Consider the following 26,733-nt stretch of genomic DNA (forward strand, 5'->3'; position numbering starts at 1 on the left):
AATTCCTTTTGAGGAAATACATGGGCTTGGTATTGCAGAGTCAAGGGGTACCTGCAAGTTTCATGTTATCAGACATTACCAGACCATTGATCCCAAGTGGTTGCAGATGATTTACTTTTTAAAAGAATTGTTTGTTAATGTTGGTAATAAGTTGATGTGGTTCACGCTTAAAATTTGACAATGAAAATGCCCTTCTTCTACCACACACCTTTTCTTTCCAGTTGCTGTCTTTTCAATGGGTAAATTAATGTTCTTATTCTCTTTACCCCAAATGTTCTTATATACCTACAAGACTGCAGGAAGCTCACACTGTGTGTATACTGTTCTACACTTTGCTTTCTGAGACGTTTTAGTTTTGAGTTATCTTGTCTGTATTCCCTGGTGGCTCAGATGGTAAAGAGTCTGCCTGCAATGAGAAAGATCCAGGTTTGATCCCTGGGTCAGGAAGATCCCCTGGAGAAGGAAATGGCAACCCACTCCAGTATTCTTGCCTGGAAAATCCTATGGATAAAGGAGCATGGCAAGTCCATGGGGTCGCAAAGAGTAGGACACGACTGAGCGACTAACACTTTCTGTCTGTATTCCCTGTTATGTAGTATGTATTACATAAAGCTGAATTACCGTCTGTGGTTTCTGATTAGGCCCTTCAGAAAATGTCTGATGATTGCATACTTTTTGCAAGCATTTCTATATTTGGCTGCGTTGGGTCTTTGTTGCAGTATGAGGGACATTTGTTGTGTCGTGTGGGATCTTTTGTTGCAGGCAGGGACACTAGTTGTGACTCGCAGGCCCTGTGGTATGGGCTCTGTGGTTCTGTGGCATGTGGGATCTTAGTTCCCCAAGCAGGGGTTGAACCTGTGTCCTTTGCATTGGTCGGCAGATTCTTAACCACTGGACCAGCAGGGAAGTCCCAATCACTTGTATACTTTTCATGCCAAGATACCAGGGTAGGGATGGTAGAAACTCCAGCACTCACGACTTGAATTTGATAGCTACACCTTTAAGGAGAGAATGTTCCCCTCAGATCTTTGGAACTCAGCAGTTCTGCAGTCTTGCTTCTGCAGCCCAGAAAGTGAGACTTGAGCTGCAGCAGCATCCAGCGCGTTTGCATGGTGACAATGTTGTGGTTTTTATGTACTCATAATCAGTAAATTCAATCTGTTCTAAAACACCTTGATCTTGATGTGTTTTCTCCACTTGATAAACACTTCTATTAAAAGGAGTACAGTTAATTGACTCATCTACCAGATTTGCTGCTAATATCCTCATATAATGCAACAGCGTCTGTATCAGGCTCATGTGAGAGTTTCATGCCACAGGTAACACCACTGTACAGACTTGAATGGGTTATAGGGAGAGACTTGGTTTTAAACATACCTCAAATGTGCTCCTTTTCATGAATATCTACTAGGAATTTCCATTATTGTGGTTATTGATTATAGTTACAAAAACATGTACGACGTATTTACAAAATAACAGCAGAAATATACTCTACGTAACGCCGGGAGAAATATCAATAACCTCAGATATGCAGATGACACCACCCTTATGGCAGAAAGTTAAGAGGAACTAAAAAGCCTCTTGATGAAAGTGAAAGAGCAGAGTGAAAAAGTTGGCTTAGAGCTCAACATTCAGAAAGCAAAGATCATGGCATCTGGTCCCATCACTTCATGGCAAATAGATGGGGAAACAGTGGAAACAGTGTCAGACTTTATTTTGGGGAGCTCCAAAATCACTGCAGATGGTGACTGCAGCCATGAAATTAAAAGACGCTTACTCCTTGGAAGGAAAGTTATGACCAACCTAGATAACATATTAAAAAGCAGAGACATTACTTTGCCAACAAAGGTCCATCTAGTCAAGGCTATGGTTTTTCCTGTGGTCATATATGGATGTGAGAGTTGGACTGTGAAGAAGGCTGAGCGCTGAAGAATTGATGCTTTTGAACTGTGGTGTTGGAGAAGACTCCTGAGAGTCCCTTGGACTGCAAGGAGATCCAACCAGTCCATTCTGAAGGAGATCAGCCCTGGGATTTCTTTGGAAGGAATGATGCTAAAGCTGAAACTCCAGTTCTTTGGCTGCCTCATGCGAACAGTTGACTCATTGGAAGACTCTGATGATGGGAGGGCTTGTGGGCAGGAGGAGAAGGGGACGACAGAGGATGAGATGGTTGGATGGCACCACTGACTCGATGGACGTGAGTCTCAGTGAACTCCCGGAGTTGGTGATGGACAGGGAGACCTGGCGTGCTGCAATTCATGGGGTCGCAAAGAGTCGGACACGACTGAGCGACTGAACTGAACTGAACTGAACGCCCACCCAGCTTATGCAGGTACAGCAATCAGTGATCTCATAGCTTTGCTGCTTCTACTTGTCATGTGTGCTAAGTCGCTTCAGTCGTGTCTGACTGGACTGTAGCCCACCAGGCTCCTCTGTCCATGGGATTCTCCAGGCCAGAATACCGGAGTGAGTTGCCATTTCCTTCTCCAGGGGATGACCCAGGGATCGAACCCACATCTCTTATATCTCCTGTGGTGGCAGGCGGGTTCTTTACCACTAGTGCCACCTGGGAAGCCCAAGGGTTTTTAAAAAGACTACAAACTTTGAGCCTCTCCCAAAACTGCTTGAGGACAAAAAAACATTACTATTTTAGGAATTCCCTGGCAGTTTGGTGTTTAGGACTCTGCCTTTTCACTGCCAGGGGCTCTGGTTCAATCCCGGGTCAGGGAACTAAGATCCCACAAGCTGTGAGCTACTGGCAAAAGACACCCAAAAAACAACTCACTACTGTCTTCACAGCTGTGTGACCTCAGCAAGTTGTTAACACCTCTCTGAACCTCAGTTTGCCATCAGTCAGGGTAGAGAGAAAGAGGAGCATTTAACATTACTGCAAGAGTGAAGTGAGGTAATGTGACCAGTGCCCACCATGGAGCTTGGCACCAGTATTCATCTTCTGTTTGTATTCTGTTTGTGCAAAACTCAAATCATTGTGAGCAAAGAGGGGGTGACTTTTAGTTGACAAGAAACACAGTGTTACCTGTTTGCTCCTAAATCATGTAGACAAAGAATTCCTGCCAGAACCTTAAGTGTTCATTAGAAATGTTAATTATGAGTTGAGCATTTGAACTGTTGTTTGTAATAAATACTCTTACACTTTGAGAACCAATCCTTAGGGACACAAGGAGAAGTTAAGAACATTGTGCCATAGAACGTACAGTTAATCACCTGAGGCAGACAGAAATAAAAGACAGCAGAGGACTTAGATCTTTTGATTCTGAAAGTATTGCTCTTTCCAACAAGGGCAGCTGTGGCTGTGGAGAGACAGGTTACTGAATTTTTGAGTCAGAAAACCAAGGACGATACCTACAAAAAATAAAACCAAAACTATGGAGAAAATGCTAATCGGATCATACAAATCAGTAATTACCTTAAAGGTAAATTAATTAAATGCACCAACCAAAAGACATAGACTGGCTGTGTGGATGAAAACTTGTGCATGTATGCACTTCACTTACCACATCATTCTACTTCACTCCCCAAATTGTATGTAATTATTTTATATTGTTAGGTTAACCATGTTTCCCTTATGGCTCCCAATTGTAATGATCTTTTATTTTTTTTGTCTGAGTGTTGGTTGTGAAAACTGATAAACACCTAAATATCTTTTACTGTTGTGATTCAGTTCAGTCGCTCAGTCGTGTCCGACTCTTTGCGACTCCATTAATCACAGCACGCCAGGCTTCCCTGTCCATCACCAACTCCCGGAGTTCACTCAGACGTCCATCGAGTCAGTGACGCCATCCAGCCATCTCATCCTCTGTCGTCCCCTTCTCCTCCTGCCCCCAAGCCCTCCCAGCATCAGAGTCTTTTCCAATGAGTCAACTCTTCACATGAGGTGGCCAGAGTACTGGAGTTTCAGCTTTAGCATCATTCCTTCCAAAGAAATCCCAGGGCTGATGTCCTTCAGAATGGACTGGTTGGATCTCCTTGCAGTCCAAGGGACTCTCAAGAGACTTCTCCAACACCACAGTTCAAAAGCATCAATTCTTCAGCGCTCAGCCTTCTTCACAGTCCAACTCTCACATCCATATATGACCACAGGAAAAACCATAGCCTTGACTAGATGGACCTTTGTTGGCAAAGTAATGTCTCTGCTTTTCAATATGCTATCTAGGTTGGTCATAACTTTTCTTCCAAGGAGTAAGCGTCTTTTAATTTCATGGCTGCAGTCACCATCTGCAGTGATTTTGGAGCCCAAAAAAATAGTCTGACACTGTTTCCACTGTTTCCCCATCTATTTGCCATGAAGTGATGGGACCAGATGCCATGATCTTTGTTTTCTGAATGTTGAACTTTAAGCCAACTTTTTCACTCTGCTCTTTCACTTTCATCAAGAGGCTTTTTCATTCCTCTTCACTTTCTGCCATAAAGGTGGTATCATCTGCATATCTGAAGTTATTGATATTTCTCCCGGCAATCTTGATTCCAGCTTGTGCTTCTTCCAGCCCAGCGTTTCTCATGATGTACTCTGCTGTGATTATATAACTATTATTCATTTAATACCATCATACCACGATTGGTCAACAGAAAATAATAAAATTCTATAGCACTGAACACTGCCACTTAATAGAAAAAAGAAAAAGAAAACCCAGCTTAAGACTAACCAAGTTCAGGTACTTTCTGTAGCTGTGACTTTACAGAAGTTAACAACCAGTATGTACCACAGTTTGCTCATCTGTAAACGAAATAATGATCTTTCTTAGGGGGTTTTTAAGGTTAAATGAGTTAAGGTCTGTTATAAACTTTGTAAATAAAAAGCAGTGTATCAAATTTGAAATTATGGGGATTTCCTTGGCGGTCCAGTGGTTAATACTCCATGCTCCCAATGCAGGGGTCACCGGTTCAATCCCTGGTTGGGGAACTAACAGCTTGCATGCCTCAGGGCACAGCGTTAAAAAAGAGTTTTGTTTGAAATTATATCAAAACATAAAGTTTCCAGACAAAATTAGTAACAAAAAGAAGAAAAGGGTAGGAGCCCAGGCAGATCCAGGGTTGTATATAAAGAACAGGGCAGTCCCATCAAGTTATTGCTGAATCAGCTTGTATGTCACTGTTTAGCATGCGTCTCCCAGGGAGACGGTTTACTCACTTAGTCTGGTCGACATCAGGTGCTCTGCCTTCAGCAAGGGATTGTGGGCACCTGGATTGGGGTCCTACCAGTTTGTATCTCATATAAGAGGGGTGGGTCCTGCAGAGCAAAATCAGGATGCGTGGTAAGAGTAAGGGGAAATGGGTGCTGGGCAGGCGTAGTTCAGTTCAGTTCAGTTCAGTCGCTCAGTCATGTCCGACTCTTTGTGACCCTGGGGACTGCAGCACGCCAGGCCTCCCTGTCCATCACCAACCCCCGGAGTCCACCCAAACCCATGTCCATCGAGTCGGTGATGCCATCCAACCATCTCATCCTCTGTCCTCCCCTTCTCCTCCTGCCCCCAATCCCTCCCAGCATCAGAGTCTTTTCCAATGAGTCAACTCTTCGCATGAGGTGGCTAAACTATTGGAGTTTCAGCTTCAACTCAGTCCTTCCAATGAACACCCAGGACTGATCTCCTTTAGGATGGACTGGACTGGTTGGATCTCCTTGCAGTCCAAGGGACTCTCAGGAGTCTTCTTCAACACCGCAGTTCAGTAGCATCAATTCTTTGGCCCTCAGCTTTCTTTGTAGTCCAACTCTCACATCCATACATGACCACTGGAAAAGCATCAAGCAAATGCCTTGGGAACAGTGCAGACATAAGTATCCTCTGCGTGTATGTTAGGGTTTTATCACAGAGGGAGAAGAGAATACTTTCAAGAATCAGTAATGGCTAATCACAATGACTAATAATGGGACTTCCCAGGTGGCACAGAATCCACCTGCCAATACAGGAGACGTGGGTTTGCTCCCTGGATCAGGAATATCTCCTGGAGAAGGAAATGGCAGCCAACTCCAGCATCCTTGCCTGGGAAATCCCATGGACAGAGGAACTTTGTGGGCCACAGTCCATGGGGTCGCAGAGTGGGACACGACTAAATACATGCACACAATGGCTAATATATTTGCGAATTTTGTTTGTGAAATTTCCTTGAATTGTGTATCTATGATACATGAACTTTTCAGTATGTATAGTTTACTTAAACCTTGAAGAGCTTAACTTCTGCCATATATTAATATTCCCAAGTAGATATTACATGCTGAGTTAAGAGCTATCAAATCATGCTAATGTGTATAACCTATTGAAATGCTCGCTTTTACTCTGTGTGCACTTAATCTTCAACAGTTCCCATAAATAGGTCAAGATTATGTGTGAATTCTGTTCATTATGTTAATATTTTGTCAAGATTATCTTTGAGAAAACCAGAGAATGTATTTCTTGACATGGAGGACATTCCTAATAGTGGTAATTTTGATTAGGTAATTGTCTATATCTGAGGATGAGTTTAAAATTATGAACTCTTATAATGTGTCTGGTATTTTTACCTCTTCAATTTGTTAGTTCCTTATCTAACACCAAAACCCACAAAACAAAGACCTATTACCCCTCTCCCCCGACACACAAATTTTAAGGTAAAATAAGATTAAAGAAAAGAAAATGTTAGATATCCTTTGAGTTATAGCATTGTTTTTTTTTTTTTTTTTGAAATGTAGTTGATTTATAATGTTGTGTTAGTTTCAGGGGGCTTCCCTCGTGGCTCCGCTGGTAAAGAATCCACCTGCAATGCAGGAGACCTGGGTTCAATCCTGAGTTGGGAAGATCCCCTGGAGAAGGGAAAGGCTACTCACTCCAGTATTCTGGTTTCGAGAATTCCATGGACTGTATAGTCCATGGGGTCGCAAAGAGTTGGACACGACTGAGCAACTTTCACTTTTGAAGAAGGAAATGGCAGGTGTAGGCGAAGTGTAGGCAGGTGTAGGCAAAATGATTCATTTGTACATAGATACATACAGATATATAGATTCTTTTTCAGATTATTTTCTATTATATCAATAGGTTATTATAAGATATTGAATGTAATTCCCTGTACTATACAATAGATCCTTGTTGCTTATCTATTTTGTGTGTAGTAGTTTTTATCTGTTAATCCCAAGCTCCTAATTTGCCCCTCCCTCTCCCTTTCCCCTTTGGTAACCACAAATTTGTTTTCTATGTCTGTGAGTCTGCTTTGTAAATGAGTTATCTGTATCATTTTTTTAGATTCCACATATAAATGGTATTACATGATATTTGTCTTTCTCTGTCTGACTTAGCAGGATTACCTCTAGATCCATCCATGTTCCTGCAAATGGCATTATTTCATTCTTTTTTGTGGCTGAGTGATATTTGAGTTATAGTTTGAATTCTGTTTATAAGAAGGCTGTTTGACAACCTTGCCTGTCACCTTTTGTGTGTCTAGCACATGTGGTGAGAACCTGTGACCCACAGGGAAGATAAAGAGACTCTCCAGCAAGTGTAGGATGCAAATGGAGCTCTCTTTTTTTTTTCCTAATAATTAATTTTTATTAGAGTATAGTTGATTGACAATGTTATGTTAGTTTCTGCTATACAGCAGAGTGAATCAGCTATCTGTATACATGTATCCCCTCTTTTTTGGATTTCTTTCCCATTTAGGTCACTACAGAGTGCTGAGTAGAGTTCCCAGAGCTGTTCAATAGGTTCTCATCTGTTATCTATTTTATAATAGTGTAGATGGAGCTTCCACTTGGCAGAACTGCTCTTAGTATCCGAGGTGTCATTAAAATACAGTTTCCACACATGAACTCCCAGTGGCAGCTCCTTAATTCCTGTCAAGGAGAGTGACGTGTTCTTGGTTTGTGTCCTGTAGATTCTGCCGTTCTTGCATCGCTACCAGTCTAAAGAACAATAAGTGGACCTGTCCTTACTGCCGGGCCTATCTTCCTTCCGAAGGAGTTCCAGCAGCTGATGTCGCCAAGAGAATGAAATCCGAGTTCCGGAATTGCACCGAATGTGACACTCTGGTATGTCACCATACCTTTGCTCATAGTTACCAGCTCAGACCGCTGAGAAAATTGTTAGACAGCTAGTCATTTCACCTCTGCCTTTAACCTCATCCTACTCAGATTTCAGAGTGTATTGTCTCAGTCTCTCCTCTTCCTGTCCTCCAGTTTCATAAGTATGGACTGCAGGAGAGCCGTCACCTGATGCCCACCATCACCTAATTTCTCAAATGCTTTCATCAACCACCTCCGTTTCCTCCCTTCCCATTACTCCCCTCACCCCTTATTATGTGGCCTCTATTATGTTACTGTAGCCCACCCAGTGAATAGCTTTATTTTCAAGCCCAGTCCATAATTCCATCTCTGCTGCTCTGGGCTTTGCAGTAGTTATCTCTGTTGGCTGCTGCCTCCCTGTTACTGTTTTGCTCCGTTGATACTATACTAGTCTGGTTAGATCATGTGAGGTCTTAGAAGCTGTGTCAAAGATTCTAGATTTTATCTTAAATGCTGTAGAGTATCATAGAAAAAGTGTAAGCTTTTGATCAGGTTTATATTTTTAAGCTCTGACTCAGGCATGTGCATGGAGAATGGTTTGGAGGGGGCAAAAGCAGAATTGGTGGAGTCAGTTTAGTGGCCTTAGCGTAAGAGCATTAGGTGTGGAATAAGAGGTTGTTTCAGGGTGTATTTAAGAGAGGGATTGAAGAAAATTGGTAAGAAGCTGGATGTCGGGGGTGCATAAGAGTGAGGTGTCAAAGATGCCTTCCAAGTTTCTGAGATGAGTAGGTGAAAGTGCTAATATGGGGAGCAAATTTGGAGAAGAATCTACAGAGTTAAGTTTTAAGTTTTACATACATTACATTTGAACTGCTAAGGGGACTATATCTAGATATTACCTGTCTAGAGATCAAAAGGGCGATCATATACTGAATATCTCAATTTCTTAGAGAACCTTTCTTGCTTGTTCATCTAAGTTATAATCTCTTAAACACTTTCTCTTAGCACTCTGTGCTTTCCCTTTATAGCACTTATCACTATTTGTAATTGTGCTTTTGTGACTTAAGTTTAATGTCCATTATCCATTATCCCCACCAGATTTCATGAGGGTAAGGATTGTGTCTGTTTTATTGGGTTGTTTATCAAGAGCTTTGAATAGTGGCTGGAACATAGTAAATGCTCAAATGCATTTTTTGAATATTTATGTAAGACCTAAATCTGTTCATGGCTGTGTGACTATGGAATCTATGCATGGTCTTTGGAGTCAGACATCTTAGGGTTGAGCACTAATTCTCTCACTTACTGTTTGTGATTTGGGGCAAATTATTAATCTGTTTTTGTTTGAGTCTTTGTAAATTGAGGGAAAAGATAATTTCGTGTTACAGGGTGGTTGTAAAGATTAAAGACAAACCACAAGTGGCTTTTAGCATTGTATGCTCAGTCGTGTCGGACTCTTGCAACCCCATCGACGGTAGCCCACCAGGCTCCTCTGTCCGTGGGATTTTACAGGCAAGAATAGTGGAGTGGGGTGCCATTCCCCTCTCCAGGGAATCTTCCTGACCCAGGGATTGAATTGCATCCCTTTCATCTCCTGCATTGGCAGGCAGGTTCTTTACCACTAGCGTTACTGGACGGGATTCATTTTAGCACTGTGGAAATGAATGCTAAAATCAATAGCTCAAAATCAATAGCTTTTCACATTCTTAGTAATCAGTATTGCTTATTTTTATTTTGATATTTTGCCATCGTTTAAAATTCAACATGCAAAAAATCAAACTCAGCATATTATTCTGTTATCCAGTTCTTTGGTATCTGTCAGAAACAAGAGCATTCTCTCTATTATCCTGGGTCAGAATCTGCTTCCTTTTTTCACTCCCTATTTCTGATTATTCACAAGTATTTTGATCTTTCCTTTGGGAGATTTCTTTGTATCTGTCTCTTCTTGCTGGAGTATTAGGCATTCTCAACTCTGCTTCCTGTGAGTCCTGGCCAGATGTCCATTCCATGAGTATCCCAGTCCCCAATATTGAACAGTGTCCTATCTACTTGTCTTCACATCCTTTATTCGTTTGTTTTTCCTCTATTAGAATATAAACACCTTTAATGCAAGCGCAGTGGCTTATACTCCTGCCACCACTGACAACCGATTTCAGTTTTGTGTCTGGGGTAGACACCCTATGAATTTAACAATTCACTCGTCAGGATACAGTCCCCAGATTGCTACATTTATATGAGGAATGTTGATCAAGGACTATAAAGAAGAAAGAGACTTAACGAAAGTCACAGGGAGAGGAGAGAGCACTGATGTGCAAAGTTGGATGTTAAATGTTGTAAAGCAGTCTGTTTTAAGACAGCTGCCTACATCGGTCCTAGCTTTTACATCTTTTTAGATGGATAAAGCAAGGATTTGTTGTTAACATTTCCATTTGCTTTTATTTTTGTCTTTTGTGAAGCAGTTACGACTGCTTCCTTGAGATGGTAGATTTCATGTTTGAGGTTGAACTTCCGTAGCTTGGGCAAAATGAAGCAGGGTGGGTCGGCCACCTTACCACAACCCTAACAAAGCTTCCTTTAGCACAAGATTTTATCAAAGTTTCTAATGACACATTTAGTAGAATATGTGCTATGCAGCAACAGATCCCTCATGGTTAGGATCTCTGAATGTATATCTGGAAGGACAAGGGTTCTTTATTCTGCCTTCATAAAAATGGACTGCAAGAGCTGTCCTTTATATTTGCTCTTAATGGGGCCATTAAGTATACTGTGTATTGTGAATTCATGTAATGCTACTGGATGTATTATAAAGCCATGGTATTTACATCTTTCCCTGAAGCACAGGATTTCTTTTTACTTACTCCAGATATCTCCAGAATCCATCTATTTATTCTTTTTATCTCTCTGTTTTTCTTTCTCTCTCTTTTTACTTTTTTCCCCCTTTCCTTCCTTTTACTCTTTTTCTTTCTTCCTTCTTCCCATCACTAATTTAGGTAATAGTATCCAAAAAAAGTAAATTTGATGTAATATACATTTTTTCACTTTGAAAAACATATGCTTCCTAAAAGAAACAAATTCAAGAACTCAGCTCCTGGATCTTCTGACTATAAAGAAATTTTAAATTAGTGTTATTCTTGATAATGCCTTAAATTGATTGAACTATTACCTTGACTGCATCCTTTTAATCAACTGACCCCACATTATGACCTTATTTGAAATAAGAAAGCAGTGAAGTTGGGTCACAAAAGACTTCATTGACTGAAGTGAGCCTCTTTTCAACAGTGAGCTTATTTTGATCTGCTTTCATATAGGTTTGCCTCAGTGAAATGAGGGCACACACAAGAACATGCCAGAAGTACATAGATAAGTACGGGCCACTGCAAGAGCTTGGAGAGACAACAACGAGGTTTGCTTCTATACACTTTGGTTTAATGCTAAATTTGACATGCTTATAAAGAATTTAACGGGCTGGAAAGTGTAACATTTTTATTATGAAAATATGTATATGGTGGTTTTGGCTCCTAATCATAATACCTCTTATTAGTAATCATTTGTTTTCAATGACTAATAGCAGTAATTGCAAAAGAATTTTGCTCTCTCTGCTTTAAAAACTTTGGGGAGAACCAACTGGACACTGCAGAGATTGGGGAAGCTTCCTCAGACAAGTTTATATGGAGGAAGATCCAGAAATAGAAAGCAGAACTGTTCAGTTTCTGCTAGGCTCTGTGTTGTGACTAAGAGTCCTGAAGCAGATGATGGTTATGAGATTATTGTCTTTAGTTTTCCATCACCACTACTCAGTCTCCCAGCTCGTTCCCTCTCATTTTCCTGCTTACTCTTTAGAAGGGACAAAGTGACATCTCAGTATATATTCTAACATGAAAGAACACGCATGGGGCAGGCATTCTGAATCCTACAACCTGTTTGCTGGGTAATCTTATATGGGGCTGGAGGAAGGATGGAGACAGAGAGTAGGTGTAATGGAGGATATTGATATTTTTTCTTAAAAAAAAAAAGGAAACAAATCTAGGTCGTTAAAACTCCAGGAGATAGTGGAGGATGGGGGAGCCTGGCGTGCTTCAGTTCAGAGGGTTGCAAAGAGTTGGACACAACTTAGCAACTGAATGACAACTATTCTGAATGGCAGAGAAATTACAAAGTTTGGCATTTGCCTCTGCCGAAGAAATAGAGAAGTGCTTTGTGTACTACTAAATGGAGATAATGGCTTTGAAACCATTAAGTCTTCCTATGAATTCAGCTATCTAGTAGAGATATTCAGTATAATTTCTTTTCCTCTCCTGAAGATAATGTTAGTTATGCTTATTTTAAGAAATATATGTATCAGTTCAGTTCAGTCACTCAGTCGTGTCCAACTCTTTGCAACCCCATGAATTGCAGCACGCCAGGCCTCCCTGTCCATCACCAACTCCCAGAGTTCACTCAAACTCATGTCCATTGAGACAGTGATGCCATCCAGCCATCTCATCCTCTGTCATCCCCTTCTCCTGCCCCCAGTCCCTCCCAGCATCAGGGTCTTTTCCAATGAGTCAACTTTTTGCATGAGGTAGCCAAAGTATTGGAGTTTCAGCTTCAGCATCAGTCCTTTCAATGAACACCCAGGACTGATCTCCTTTAGGATGGACTGGTTGGATCTCCCTGCAGTCCAAGGGACTCTCAAGAGTCTTCTCCAACACCACAGTTCAAAAGCATCAATTCTTTGGCGCTCAGCTTTCTTCACAGTCCAATGCTCACATCCATACATAACCACTGGAAAAACCATAGCCTTGACTAGACGGACCTCTGCTTTTGAATATGCTATCTAGGTTGGTCATAACTTTCCTTCCAAGGAGTAAGCATCTTTTAATTTCATGGCTGCAATCACCATCTGCAGTGATTTTGGAGCCCCCCAAAATAAAGTCTGACACTGTTTCCACTGTTTCCCCATCTATTTGCCATGAAGTGATGGGACCAGATGCCATGATCTTCGTTTTCTGAATGTTGAGCTTTAAGCCAACTTTTTCACTCTCCTCTTTCACTTTCCTCAAGAGGCCTTTTAGTTCCTCTTCACTTTAGCACAGGACAAAATGCTTAATATTTTGTAATAATCTATCAAGGAAAAGAATCTGAAAAAGAATGTATATACATGTATATACAACTGAATTATTGTGCTATAAGCCTGAAACTAACATGACAGCGTAAATCAACTCTACTTCAATAAAAAAAAATTTTTTTTAAGATAAAAAAGGGGAATGCCCTAGCACTCTAGTGGTTAGGACTCTACACTTTCACTGCCAAGGGCCCAGGTTTGATCCCCGGCTGGGGAGCTAAAATCCTATAAGCTGTGCAATGCAGCCAAAAAATTTTTTTAAAAAGAAATACTACTCAAATATATCTTAAATTTCCTAGTCCAGAAGTCTAGATGTTTTTCTAGAGATTACTTTGCAAATGCACCTTTTATTATAGGATTATATTTATTCCATACTCCTATAAATTGTGAGAGGAGTTTGGATTCTGTCAGACTGGCCCCAAGGACCAGTAGGAAGGAAGGCTAACAAACGAGTTGAAGAACCATGTGGTTTGATTGGAAAGTTGATATGAAAATTTTAAAGCATATGAATACTAATTTATCCTGCTAGTTAGAATTAAATAATAAAGAGTTAAAATAACCAAAATGAAAAGGGTTGTTGATTAATCAGTCTTACAAGATATATTAATATTTGCATTTAATATAGAAATCTTTGCTTTATAGAACTTATAACATAATTCAAATTTTTTAAGTTCTTATGCAAGGAAACTATCCAGAATACATGTCTTGGGGAACAAGAAGTTATATCTATTATGGAAAATGAGTGAAAAATTCCAAGCCTCCGTATAGTCTCTAAGAATTTAAGGCAGCACTATGCAGTGGAAATATAATACAGAACACATGTAATTTAAAATTCTCTAGAAGCAATATTCAAAAAGTAAAAACAAATGAAATTAATTTTTCATGTATGTTATTCAACTGGTTAAAAATATTCTCCTTGAACATGTAATCAATATATAAATTATTGAGACGTTTTATATATAAAGCCTGCAAACTTCAGAGTATATTTTAAACTTCTAGTGTATCTCAGTCTGGACTGACTGTATTTCAAGTGCCCGGTAGACACATACGTAATAGCTGCTCCACTGGACAAACAGATGCGAAGGACAGGCACTCCTAGGTGCTCAGAAAGATGTAACGAGGTAGTGTGGGCTGTTTTTCATTCTTCACTGGATGCTAAAACTGTGAGTTGACATCTGTGGTTATATTTGCCAGTGTTGTCAGATATTCTGGTTGGAGAACAAGTAACACCCAATTCAGATGTTACCTGAATTAGAAAAAGAAGTAAAAGAGACAGAAAAACTGACACAGATACAGCTGGGTGGTATGATCCTCTGTTTCTCGTTAATGGAGTGCTCAGAGTATACTTTTCTTCCAAAGAAAATAAAGTGCTTCAAGCGCACTATAACTGTGTCTCTGTCCTGCCCCTGTGAGGTTACACATTTGCATTGCTCATGAGAAAAAATTTAGGCACCAAGATTATTATCAGGATAGGAAAATGAATATGAAATCGAAAGAATGAGCACTAGAAACTAGATCCACCTACATTCTGTTTTTTATCTCTAGTTAAGTGACTACTGTCTAATTATCAATAATTTCAGTAACATTTGTGTTCTATGCAACTTCCAGGTGTGTATGTCCTTTTTGTCAGAAGGAATTGGATGAAGACACTTTGCTGGATCATTGCATTAATCATCACAGATCAGAAAGGAGAGCTGTGGTGAGAAATTACATTACTATATATTTCTGCAGTATCTAAATTTGATACACATTAGAAAATCCATTTATGGGCTTCTATTTATGGATATATCATAAAGGATAATTTATGTCAAGGTTACAGTGATTCTATGACTATGAACACCATGTGTAAGTGTCTGGTTGAAACCGACAAGAATTACCAGTGTGCAATTACTCTTTGATTTATGAAATTAGACAACATTGTCTCTTACAGATAATCATGGGCATAATCAACTAAGCAGATCTAAAAGGCATAGTTAAGATTTAATGTTAGTATGCTAACTGTGCTCACATCCTAACTGAGAAACATTTTTTAATAATGCAAATATGGTTATCAAGGCAATAATACACTAGACTTGAAAAGTAGAAAGTCATTCACCTTTATTAATCAGTTCATTATTTTATTTCAGAGTCTGAATATTCATCAATAGGCTCACAGATTAAAATGCATATTGCTTATCATTTCCTTGATCTATTGTGAATGCTGCCTTTTTTCTTTTCAACCTGGCACTTTAGTTCTGCTTTGCAGTGTGGCTCTTAAAATTTTCATTTTTGTATAGTTGAGAGGTAAGGCAGGGTGATGATGGATCATCATCATTTACTTGGCCATTTTACTAGTTTTTAACATTTGGATTGCTGCCGGTTTTTACGATTTGCATTCACGTTCTTGTATGTTTAAACTTTTCTTTCTATGTCATTTTTTCTTAAGAGGAAATTCCATAGATTGATATTTTTGGGCCCAAGAGTGCAAGTTTTAATTAACACTCAAAACGTATTCTAAAAAGTTAGAGTCAGTTTATATTTGTGTCAGCAAGTGATGAGTAAACTGCTTTCACCTTAACCTGGACAAAATTGGGTTACATTTATTTTTAAATTACAGGTGTAAAATGATACCTTGAAGATTATTTTGAATTTTATTTTAGTTCTAAACAGAACTAAGATATGTATATATGTGTGTGTGTGTTTCATACATGTAAGTTTGGGGTTTTTTAATTTGAGTTTTAAAGTTTGTTTTTTGTTTTTTTTTCATAAAATCCTTTTAGAAGGTGGATGAGGTTGAAATGTAAGTTTATTAGATAATTGATAGATAGCACTTACAACAATACTATGAGATAGAGATGATTATTATTTCCATTTTACCAACGGTAAACTCAGACTCAGAGAGGTTAAGTCTTACAAGGTAAGTCTTACAGCTGGTAAGTAAGCAGAGCTACAGTTTGAAGCCCAGTGTCTAGCTCTGGGGCATAAACACCTGTGCTCTACTAGCAAGTTCAAGAGAAAAGCCCCACAGCACAGTCAAAGGTCTTTTTTTATTCACCCTAATGGTCCAGAGGTTTGATTCTTGGAATGGCTAGCTAGGAGCTTGATATGTGTTGGGGAAGCAGCACGGAGATTGTCATGGGCTTTTCCTGTTTAAGTTGCCCTTGGATGAACTGAGCTAAGGAGGTGTTTTACGATTGGTCTCTGGGGTACCTTCCTAGAGGAAGCTTGAAGAAAGCATTGGGGGGCTTCCCTGGTGGTCCAGTGGCTAAGACTCCGAGCTCCCAATGTAGGGGGCCTGCGTTCAATCCCTCATCAGGGAACTAGGTCCCACATGCCACAACTAAGACCTGGCACAGCCAAATAAATAAGTAAATATTTAAAAAAGAAGAAAGAAAACATTAAGATGGCATAATAATGACTACCACATACTGAGTTTTCTTGGTTTGTCTTTTGGTTTGTTTTGGTCACATGCACAGCTTGCGGGATCTTAGTTCTGCAACCAGGGAACAAACCCACGCCCCTGCAGTGAAAGCACCAAGTCATAACCACTGAACTGCAGGGGAGTTCCCGATATACTGAATTCTGGGTGCCTCTTGAACTGAGTGAAATTTTAACTCAGATGACCATTATATCTACTACTGTGGGCAAGAATCCCTTAGAAGAAATGGAATAGCCCTCATAGTGAACAAAAGAGTCCAAAATGCAGTACTTGGATGCAAGCTCAAAAACAACAAAATGATCTCTGTTTGTTTCCAAGGCAAACCATTCAATATCAAAGTAGTCCAACTCTATGCCCCAACTAGTAATGCTGAAGAAGCTGAAGTTGAACGGTTCTATGAATACCTACAAGACCTTCTAGAACTAACACCCCCAAAAGATGTCCTTTTCATTATAGGGGACTGGAATGCAAAGGTAGGAAGTCAAGAGATAACCTGGAGTAACAGGCAAATTTGGCCTTGGAGCGCAAAATGAAGCAGGGCAAAGGCTAACAGAGTTTTGCTAAGAGAACGCACTAGTCATAGCAAACACACTCTCCAACAACACAAGAGAAGACTCTACACATGGACATCACCAGATGGTCAATACCAGAATCAGATTGATTGTATTCTTTGCAGCTGAAGATGGAGAAGCTGTGTACAGTCAAAAAAAAAAAAAACAAACCAAGACCAGGAGCTGACTGTGGCTCAGATCATGAACTCCTTATTGCCAAATTAAGACTGAAATTGAAGAAAGTAGGGAAAACCACTAGACTATTCAAGTATGACCTAACTCAAAGCCCTTATGATTATACAGTGGAAGTGACAATAGATTCACAGGATTAGATGTGATAGACACAGTACCTGAAGAACTATGGATGGAAGTTCATGACATTGCACAGGAGGCAGTGATGAAGACCATCCCCAAGAAAAAAAAAATGCAAAAAGGCAAAATGGTTGTCTGAGGAGGCCTTACAAATAGCTGAGAAAAGAAGAGACGCGAAAGGCAAGGGAGAAAAGGAAAAATATACCCATATGAATGCAGAATTCCAAAGAACAGCAAGGAGAGATAAGAAAACCTTCCTCAGTGATCAATGCAAAGAAATAGAGGAAAACAATAGAATGGGAAAGACTCTTCAGGAAAATTAGACATACCAAGGGAATATTGCATTCACAGATGAGCACAATAAAGGACATGAACAAAAAAGGTATGAACCTACCAGAAGCAGAAGATATTAAGAAGAGGTGGCAAGAATACACAGAAGAACTATACAAAAAAGATCTTCATGAGCCAGATAACCATGATGGTATCATCACTCACCTAGAGCCAGACATCCTGGAACATGAAGTCAAGTGGGCCTTAGGAAGCATCACTATGAACAAAGCTTGTGGAGGTGATGGAATTCCAGTTGAGCTATTTCAAATCCTAAAACATGATACTGTGAAAGTGCTGCACTCAGTATGCCAGCAAATTTGGAAAACTCAGCATTGGCTACAGGACTGGAAAAGGTCAGTTTTCATTCCAATCCCAAAGAAAGGCAATGCCAAAGAATGCTCAAACTACCACACAATTGTACCCATCTCACACGCTAGCAAAGTAATGCTCAAAATTCTCCAAGGCAGTCTTCAACAGTACATGAACGTGAACTTCCAGATGTGCAAGCTGGATTTAGAAAAGGCAGAGGAACCAGGATCAAATTGCCAACATCCAATTGGATCATCGGAAAAGCAAGAGAGTTCCAGAAAAATATCTATTTCTGCTTTATTCACTACACCAAAGCCTTTGACTGTATGGATCACAACAAACTGTGGAAAATTCTTCAAGAGGTAGGAATACCAGACCACCTTACCTGCCTCCTGAGAAATGTGTATGCAGGTCAAGAAGCAACAGTTAGAACTGGACATGGAACTACAGACTGGTTCCAAATTGAGAAAGGAGTACATCAAGGCTGTATATTGCCACCCTGCTTATTTAACTTATATGCAGAATATATCATGTGAAATGCCAAGCTGGATGAAGCACAAGCTGGAATCATGATTGCTGGGAGAAATATCAATAACCTCAGATACTCAGATGACACCACTCTTATGGCAGAAAGTGAAGAGGAACTAAAGTGAAAGAGGGTGAGTGAAAAAGTTGGCTTAAAACTCAACATTCAGAAAATGAAGATCATGGCATCTGGTCCCATCACTTCATGGCAAATGGATGGGGAAACAATGGAAACAGTGGTAGACTTTATTTTAGGGGGCTCCAGAATCACTGCAGATGTTGACTGAAGCCAGGAAATTAAAAGACACTTGCTCCTTGGAAGAAAAGCTATGACCAACCTAGACAGTATATTAAAAAGCAGAGACATTACTTTGCCAACAAAGGTCTATCTAGTCAAGACTATGGTTTTTCCAGTGGTCATGTATGGATGTGAGAGTTGGATTATAAAGAAAGCTGAGTGCCAAAGAATTGATTCTTTTGAACTGTGATGTTGGAGAAGACTCTTGAGAATCCTTTGGCCTGCAAGGAGATCCAACCAGTCCATTCTAAAGGAAATCAGTTCTGAATATTCATTGGAAGGACTAATGTTGAAGCTGAAGCTTCAGTACTTTGGCTACCTGATGGGAAGAACTGTCTCATTGGTAAGACCCTGATGCTGGGAAAGATTGAAGGCAGGAGGAGAAGGGGATGACAGCGGATGAGATGGTTGGATGGCATCACCGACTCGATGGACATGAATACACTCTGGGAGTTGGTGATGGACAGGGAAGCCTGGCATTCTGCAGTCGTTGGGGTCACAAAGAATCAGACATGGCTGAGCGACTGAACAGAACTGACTGGGTGCCTCTTCAACTTCTCCCAGCAACCCTATGAAGGAGATATCATCGACACAGCCTGAGCCATGACTAGTAGTGCCCAGGTGCTGGTCTGGCTGGAGGAACACTAGGCATTCTGGACCGTGGGCAGCACTCTAGCATCCATCCAGGGCAGGCACCTTAGTTGTCTATCCATTGGTACCGTGTACCTACTCCAGCAGAAATCCCGTCCATGTGCAGCTCAGTTCGGCCATCAGATTGAAGGTGGCCCATGGAAGCTGGGTCTTCTATTATTTAGAGGTCATAGAAGTCACTGAAGAAAACTGCCATAAGGACAGAAATAATCAGGAATCATGGGATCAGATTGCCTGTGGAATTTAGTAGTTAAAAAGCCTAAGTGAAAGTCGCTCAGTCATGTCCAACTCTTTGTGGACCCCATGGACTATACAGTCCATGAAATTCTCCAGGCCGGAATACTGGAGTGGGTAGCTGTTCCCTTCTCCAGGGGATCTTCCCAACCCAGGGACTGAACCCAGGTATCCTGCATTGCAGGGTGGTAAGAATCAGGTGGTGATGCTTGGGTACTGGGTGATGTTTGCAGCCATATCAAATCAAGGCCAGAGCAGATTTTCTAGAGGAAGCTGCGTACTCTCACAGTTGGGGAACCCAAGCTGGGAAGGATGCTATCTTGGCTTAAGGCAGGAGCAGATTGTTCAGAAAAGTCATGGTTCTGTAAAACATTATGCTATGCTAATTTACACTTCAGTCATGTCCGACTCTGTGCGACCCCAGAGACGGCAGCCCACCAGGCTCCCCCGTCCCTGGCATTCTCCAGGCAAGAACACTGGAGTGGGTTGCCATTTCCTTCTCCAATGCATGAAAGTGAAAAGTGAAAGGGAAGTGGCTCAGTCGTGTCCCACTCTTAGTGACCCCATGGACTGCAGCCTTCTAGGCTCCTCAGTCCATGGGATTTTCCAACCAAGAGTAGTGGAGTGGGGTGCCATTGCCTTCTCTAGGGCTGTGTAAAAGTGGTTACTGGAACAGAAGATCTTCAGGTTTCCTCTGTTAGTGTTTCATGCTTGAGTGTACAAGGTTAAGACAAGCCCCAGTCCCTGGTGGCTCAGACAGTAAAGAATCTGCTTGCACTTGGGACATGAAGGTTCGATCGTTGGATCAGCAAAATCCCCTGGAGAAGGTAATGGCAACCGACTCCAGTATTCTTGCTTGGAGGAGCCTGGTGGGTTATGGTACATGGGGTCACAAAGAGTCGGACACAACTGAATGACTTTCACTTTGCCATTAGAAGTCAGATTAAACCTGTGGTTATGAAAAGGCTGGAGGCAGATCCTGTGGCAGAACTAATGGGAACACATATGTGAAAATTCCCCAAGGAAGTCCTTGGACAAGGAGGGTTGAGTCCAAGACTGCCTCTGGATTGGCATAGAATGTAGCGAGGAATTACTGCTTTAAAGGACTGAATTGCTAGGTTTGCCTGCAGGTAAGGTCAGTGATGTCATCTGACTTAGCAGATATAAGTAGTCTTTAGATAGATAGAGATTTGGGCAAAGGATTCTGCCTTCCAGATAGAATTAGATAACTCAAAAATCAAGCCACAAGCAACTAATCCTTTGTTTCTGAGTTGCTCAAGCAAACTAGGGTAGTAGGTTAAGAACAGCAAGAAGGTTCAACAAGTCCTTTTCATGATACAGTAATTAACTATATTCTGCTGCATTTTTTTGAAAGTATATCTATGGAATATTAGACTTAAAAGAGGCAAATGATACAGCATGCTTCAGGTTGAATTATGAGACTACTCGAGAGAAATTTAGTATTTTATCATATTAAGGGAAGATATTTCAGTAAGAACCCCACTTTCTGGCTATCCTCTTTGTCCAGTGTTTTCTTTCAGTGGTTGGTTCTTATTTATCCTTTAGAACTCACCTTAAATCTCAGTTCCCTGACACCAAAATTATTTTCAGCTCTTGCTTTTTTTCTCATTTATCACAGTTGTATGTTGTGCGTTTATTTTGTGTCTGTCTCTCCCTCCAAATTAATAGCTTCATGAAGCCATAGAATTTATTAATAATTTCTTTGTTCAACATTGCATGCCCAGCTCTTGGTGGAGAACCTAACTATAGTAGGATATAGTGATATGAAAAATAGGATATTGTAAAAATCATAGTTCCATCCACCCAGGCTCAAAGGTAGTTTTATTTTCTGCCTGATCCTGAGATTCATTCCTTGTGAGAAGGGACAGGACTTCATTTGGTTTGAAATTAAAAACTGTACTGACAAAAGCTGAGCCCTAATCCCCATAGCAATTTATTCCTGTGGGTATTCAGAATATCTGTAGCTTGATGGAGCAGTGGGAATGTACATGCATAAATGTTTTGGAAGGAAGAAAATCTTCATTAGATTTGCTTCCAAACTCCTATTATTAGGTGTTCAATCTTGTACCTTAATTTTGGTTGAAGATTTGCCCATAATTGTTTTCAATGCATGACTCTTTTCTTTTGGTGTTGGATTCAGTTATCTTTAATTTCTTCCCCAAATGGTATTTACCATTGTACAAAAAGTGTTCTTCAATTGACTGAGCTGCTGTGGGGATTAATCTGAACCACAGACAGAGCTGGATATCCATTGTAACAGACGTTCCAAAGGACTGAAGTTGGTGGTAGCTTCTAATATGGTGGCTGTTATTTACCCATTGCATTCACCATCAGATCAAGTCCATACTGAGATGAGGCCAACATCTGTTTTTTTCTTTTTAATTCAAGTATAGTTGGTGTACAATGTTATATAAGTAGCAATTATAGGTATACAATATAGTGATTCACAACTTGTAAAGGTTATACCCATTTATAGTTATTATAAAATATTAGCTATATTCCCTGTGTTATACAATATATCCTCATAGCTTATTTGATACATAATAGTTTGTATCTCTTAATCCCCTACCTCTATGTTGCTCCTCCCCACTTCCTTCTCCCCACTAGTAACCGGTAAGTTTTTCTCTATGAATCTGTTTTTTTGAGGCCAGTATCTTTTGATGTATGCTGTAAAATTGTTGGTTATTAATAGTGGCATGGTCTGGGAGCATATCTGAGTAAAGAGAGATAGTAAAGGATGAGCTGACATTGGGAAATTGGCAATGGTTGTCTGACGAGGCCTTACAAGTAGCCTTACAAGTAGTCTCCTCTCTTGTAAGGAGGCCTTACAAGAGAAAAGAAGAGAAGTGAAAGGCAAGGGAGAAAAGAAAGATATACCCATATGAATGCAGAGTTCCAAAGAATAGCAAGGAGAGAAAAGAAAGCCTTCCTCAGTGATCAATGCAAAGAAATAGAGGAAAACAATAGATTGGAAAGACTAGAGATCTCTTTAAGAAAATTAGAGATACCAAGGGAATATTTCATGCAAAGATGGGCACAGTAAAGGACAGAAATGGTATGGACCTAACAGAAGCAGAAGATATTAAGAAGAGGTGGCAAGAATACACAGAAGAACTATACAAAGAAGATCTTCATGACCCAGATAACCACGATGGTGTGATCACTCACCTTGAGCCAGACATCCTGGAATGCGAAGTCAAGTGGGCCTTAGGTAGCATCACTACAAACAAAGCTAGTGGAGGTGATGGAATTCCAGTTGAGCTATTTCAAATCCCAAAAGATGATGTTGTGGAAGTGCTGCAATGAATATGCCAGCAAATTTGGAAAACTCAGCAGTGGCCACAGGACTAGAAAAGGTCAGTTTTCATTCCAATCCCAAAGAAAGGCAATGCCAAAGAATGCTCAAACTACCACACAATTGTACTCACTTACTATGCTAGCAAAATAATGCTCAAAATTCTCCAAGCCAGGCTTCAACAGTACGTTTACCAAGAACTTCCAGATGTTCAGCTGGATTTAGAAAAGGCAACGGAACCAGAGATCAAATTGCCAACATTCGTTGGATCATAGAAAAAGCAAGAGAGTTCCAGGAAAACATCTATTTCTGCTTCATTGGCTATGCCTTTGACTGTGTGGATCACAACAAACTGTGGAAAATTCTGAAAGAGATGGGAATACCAGACCACCTTACCTGCCTCCTGAGAAATCTGTATGCAGGTAAAGAAGCAACAGTTAGAACTGGACATGGAACAATGGACTGGTTACAAATTGGGAAAGGAGTACATCAAGGCTGTATATTGTCACTCTGGTTATTTAACTTATATGCAGAGTACGTTATGCGAAATGCGAGACTGCACAAGCTGGAATGAAGATTGCCGGAAGAAATATCAATAATCTTAGATATGCATATGACTACCCTTATGGCAGAAAGCGAAGAGGAACTAAAGAGCCTCTTGATGAAAGTGAAAGAAGAGAGTGAAAACGTTGGCTTAAAACAACATTCAGAAAATGAAGATCATGGCATCTGGTCCTATCACTTCATGGTAAATAGATAGGGAAACAGTGGAAACAGTGATAGACTCTATTTTCTTGGGCTCCAAAATCACGGCAGATAGTGACTGCGGCCATCAAATTAAGATGTGTTTGCTCCTTGGAAGACAAGCTATGACAAATCTAGACAGCATATTAAAAAGCAAAGAGATTGCTTTGCCAACAAAGGTCTGTACAGTCAAAGCTATGGTTTTTCCAGCAGTCATGTATGGATGTGAGAGTTGGTCCATAAAGAAGGCTGAGCACCGAAAGATGGATGCTTTTGAACTGTGGTGTTGGAGAAGACTCTTGAGAGTCCCTTGGACTGCAAGGAGATCAAACCATTCAATCCTAAAGAAAATCAGTTCTGAATATTCATTGGAAGGACTGATGCTGAAGCTGGAGCTCCAATACTTGGATTACCTGATGCGAAGAGCTGACTCATTAGAAAAGACTGATGCTGGGAAAGATTGAAGGCAGGAGGAGAAGGGGATGACAGAAGATGAGATGGTTGGATGGTATCACCAACTCAATGGGCATGAGTTTGAGCAAGCTCCAGGTGATGGTGAAGGACAGGGAAGCCTGGAGTGCTGCAGTCCATGGGGTTGCAAAGAGTCAGACACAAGTGAGCAACTAAACAACAACCTTAGGGAGAGCGTAGATGAACACTTAGGTACTTAGGTCATGATCATCAGTCTCTCACTTTACCTTTTCTTTCCCTTTCCTATTCTTACCCTCTCCTTCCTTGTGTTAAATTCCCCAATTCAAGAAACAGAACAAATTTTTGAAGTAGTATAGACTGTCACTCATTGTTTTGTAGTGTCTTTCTGGTGAAAGTCTCTTCAGTCACACAACTAAATTGTCTATACACCTGAAGCCTGACACCTCCACTAGGTCTCTTTTAACATCAGACTGAAAACAAAAACTACTTTGCTTGAAATTCCAGGTTTTCTGTAGATTTCCCGTCCACTGGGCTCAAAGCTCCTTAATCATGGGACCAAGGCTTAGTCATCTCTGTTCCTCTGACTCGATATGGGGCAAACAGAAATCACATGAGCTGCTCAGAAGAGTGTATGTTGATTAGTACTGGTTCCAACTTACTGTTTCAAACTCTACTCCCCCGGCTGCCCCCAAAATGCCCTGTCTCCAGCTTCACTGAGCATTTTCCCGTTGCCTACGCAGGCCCAGTCCTTTTAGGGTTTCCTGCCTTTTTCCACTTTGCTTTCCCTGCCTGTGGTGCTTCTCCTCTGCTATGGCTGACTTGTTCTTCAAGACTCACACCAGCTGCATGCAACTTGGCTGAATCCTTTCCTGACTTCTCAGAAAAAAAAGTAATGATTCCCTTATCAGTCTTGAACAGTTGTCTGATCAGATCTTGATTACAGCACTTGCTGTGCTGTATTGCAAGTATCTGCTTAGGTGATAAGAGTAGTATCCATTTGTGGGGGTCCAGTGGTTAAGACTCAGCTTTCTGCAAAGGGCGCGCTCTGGATACTGGTAGAGAGCTAAGACCCCTGCATGCCAGGCAGTGAGGCAAAGAGAAAAAAAAAAGGCCGATCTAGAGAACAAATCCATGGTTGCCAGGGTTCAGGAGAGAAGAAGTTAAGGGACAGTACAAGGGAGTTTTTTGTAGTGAGAAAGCAGTTCTGTTTCTTGATTGTGTTGGTAGTTATATGACTATATGTGGGATAAAATTTCATAGAATATATATACACACCCCAGAAAATGAATTCATGCAAAAACTGGTGAAATCTAAGTCAGATGTTGTCTAGTTAATTGCCAATTTCCTGGTTTTGATAATATGCCATAGTTATGCAAAAAGTAACATTTTGGGGAAGCTGGGTGATGGTGACATGGTACCTCTGCATTTATTTTGCCATTTCTTTTGAGCTTATAAATATTTCAAAATGAGAAGGTTTTGTAGATGGCCATTCATGGCTATTAAATTAGGAAAATATGTGTAAATACTAATATCTGATGCTGGTGTATTATAATCTATATTGCTGGTGGTAATATAAAACTATAAGCATGTATCATATATAGTGTATATTATGAACCATGAATGTTCATAACTTTGGCCTTATAATCTCCATTTATAGTCATTTATCCTAAGAAAATAATCCCCTCAAAAATGTAATTTGATATATAATTATCAATGATTATAGACAATATAATTTGTAATAACAATAGCAATGTAGATAATGTAATTTGTAATAGCAAAATATCCACGTACCTAAGAAAACTTTAGTATTGCAAGAAGTAGGTAACTAATTAAATTATGGCACACCTCCTGTAATATTATTTAAATAATAAAATGGTAAGTATAAAACAAATAGTTATACTCTTTATATACAAGAAATGTGTATGAAGAAAGAAGTGCAATTTTATTTGTTTATATTGCTTTAATATTTATATAATTCTAAAACATTCTACCAAGTTATGGCCAATAGATTAATAAAATTAAAATTAACTTTGTTGAATGGCTATTTAATTTTTTATCTCTGACACTAATGATTATTTAAAATTCTTTCTTGAACTCTTGATATTGTTTATTTCCAGTTCTGTCCACTTTGCCGTTTAGTACCTAATGAGAATCGAAGCAGCTTCAATGGCAGCTTAATAAGACATTTGCAAGTCAGTCACACTTTGTTTTATGATGATTTCTTAGTAAGTATATTTTCTTACTTCTACATTATGTTTTTATGCTGTATTGAGCTTACCTTTCTTAATATAAGAAGTCTTACTATAAGATTATAGAGGAAAAATGCATATATAGCTGCAGTGTTAAGTATTAGTATTAAGGAGGAAACATAAAAATAGTGTTTTATAAATTGTGTTTTATAAATATATATATTATAAATATATATATTTTATATAACTATTTTAAGAGTAGTTACCTGCTTTAGACAAAATCATTTTCTATGTGTTGTAAATAATTAGCCATTGTATAAAGACCCAGATTTCACT

The 26,733-nt window shown here is 39.9% G+C and overlaps 1 protein-coding gene across 1 annotated transcript in view; it reads left to right on the top strand.

Moving 5' to 3' along the window:
• Nucleotides 1-26,733, top strand: part of RNF125 (ring finger protein 125) — a 48,249-nt gene that overhangs the window by 12,883 nt on the left and 8,633 nt on the right. The window contains exons 2-5 of the mRNA XM_006054840.4: nt 7,861-8,014; nt 11,293-11,387; nt 14,697-14,787; nt 26,326-26,433. Coding sequence (XP_006054902.1) covers nt 7,861-8,014; nt 11,293-11,387; nt 14,697-14,787; nt 26,326-26,433 — 448 coding nt within the window. The remainder of the gene's footprint in view (nt 1-7,860; nt 8,015-11,292; nt 11,388-14,696; nt 14,788-26,325; nt 26,434-26,733) is intronic.

This window comes from Bubalus bubalis, chromosome 22 (assembly GCF_019923935.1).
Source record: "Bubalus bubalis isolate 160015118507 breed Murrah chromosome 22, NDDB_SH_1, whole genome shotgun sequence".
Classification (NCBI taxonomy): domain Eukaryota; kingdom Metazoa; phylum Chordata; class Mammalia; order Artiodactyla; family Bovidae; genus Bubalus; species Bubalus bubalis.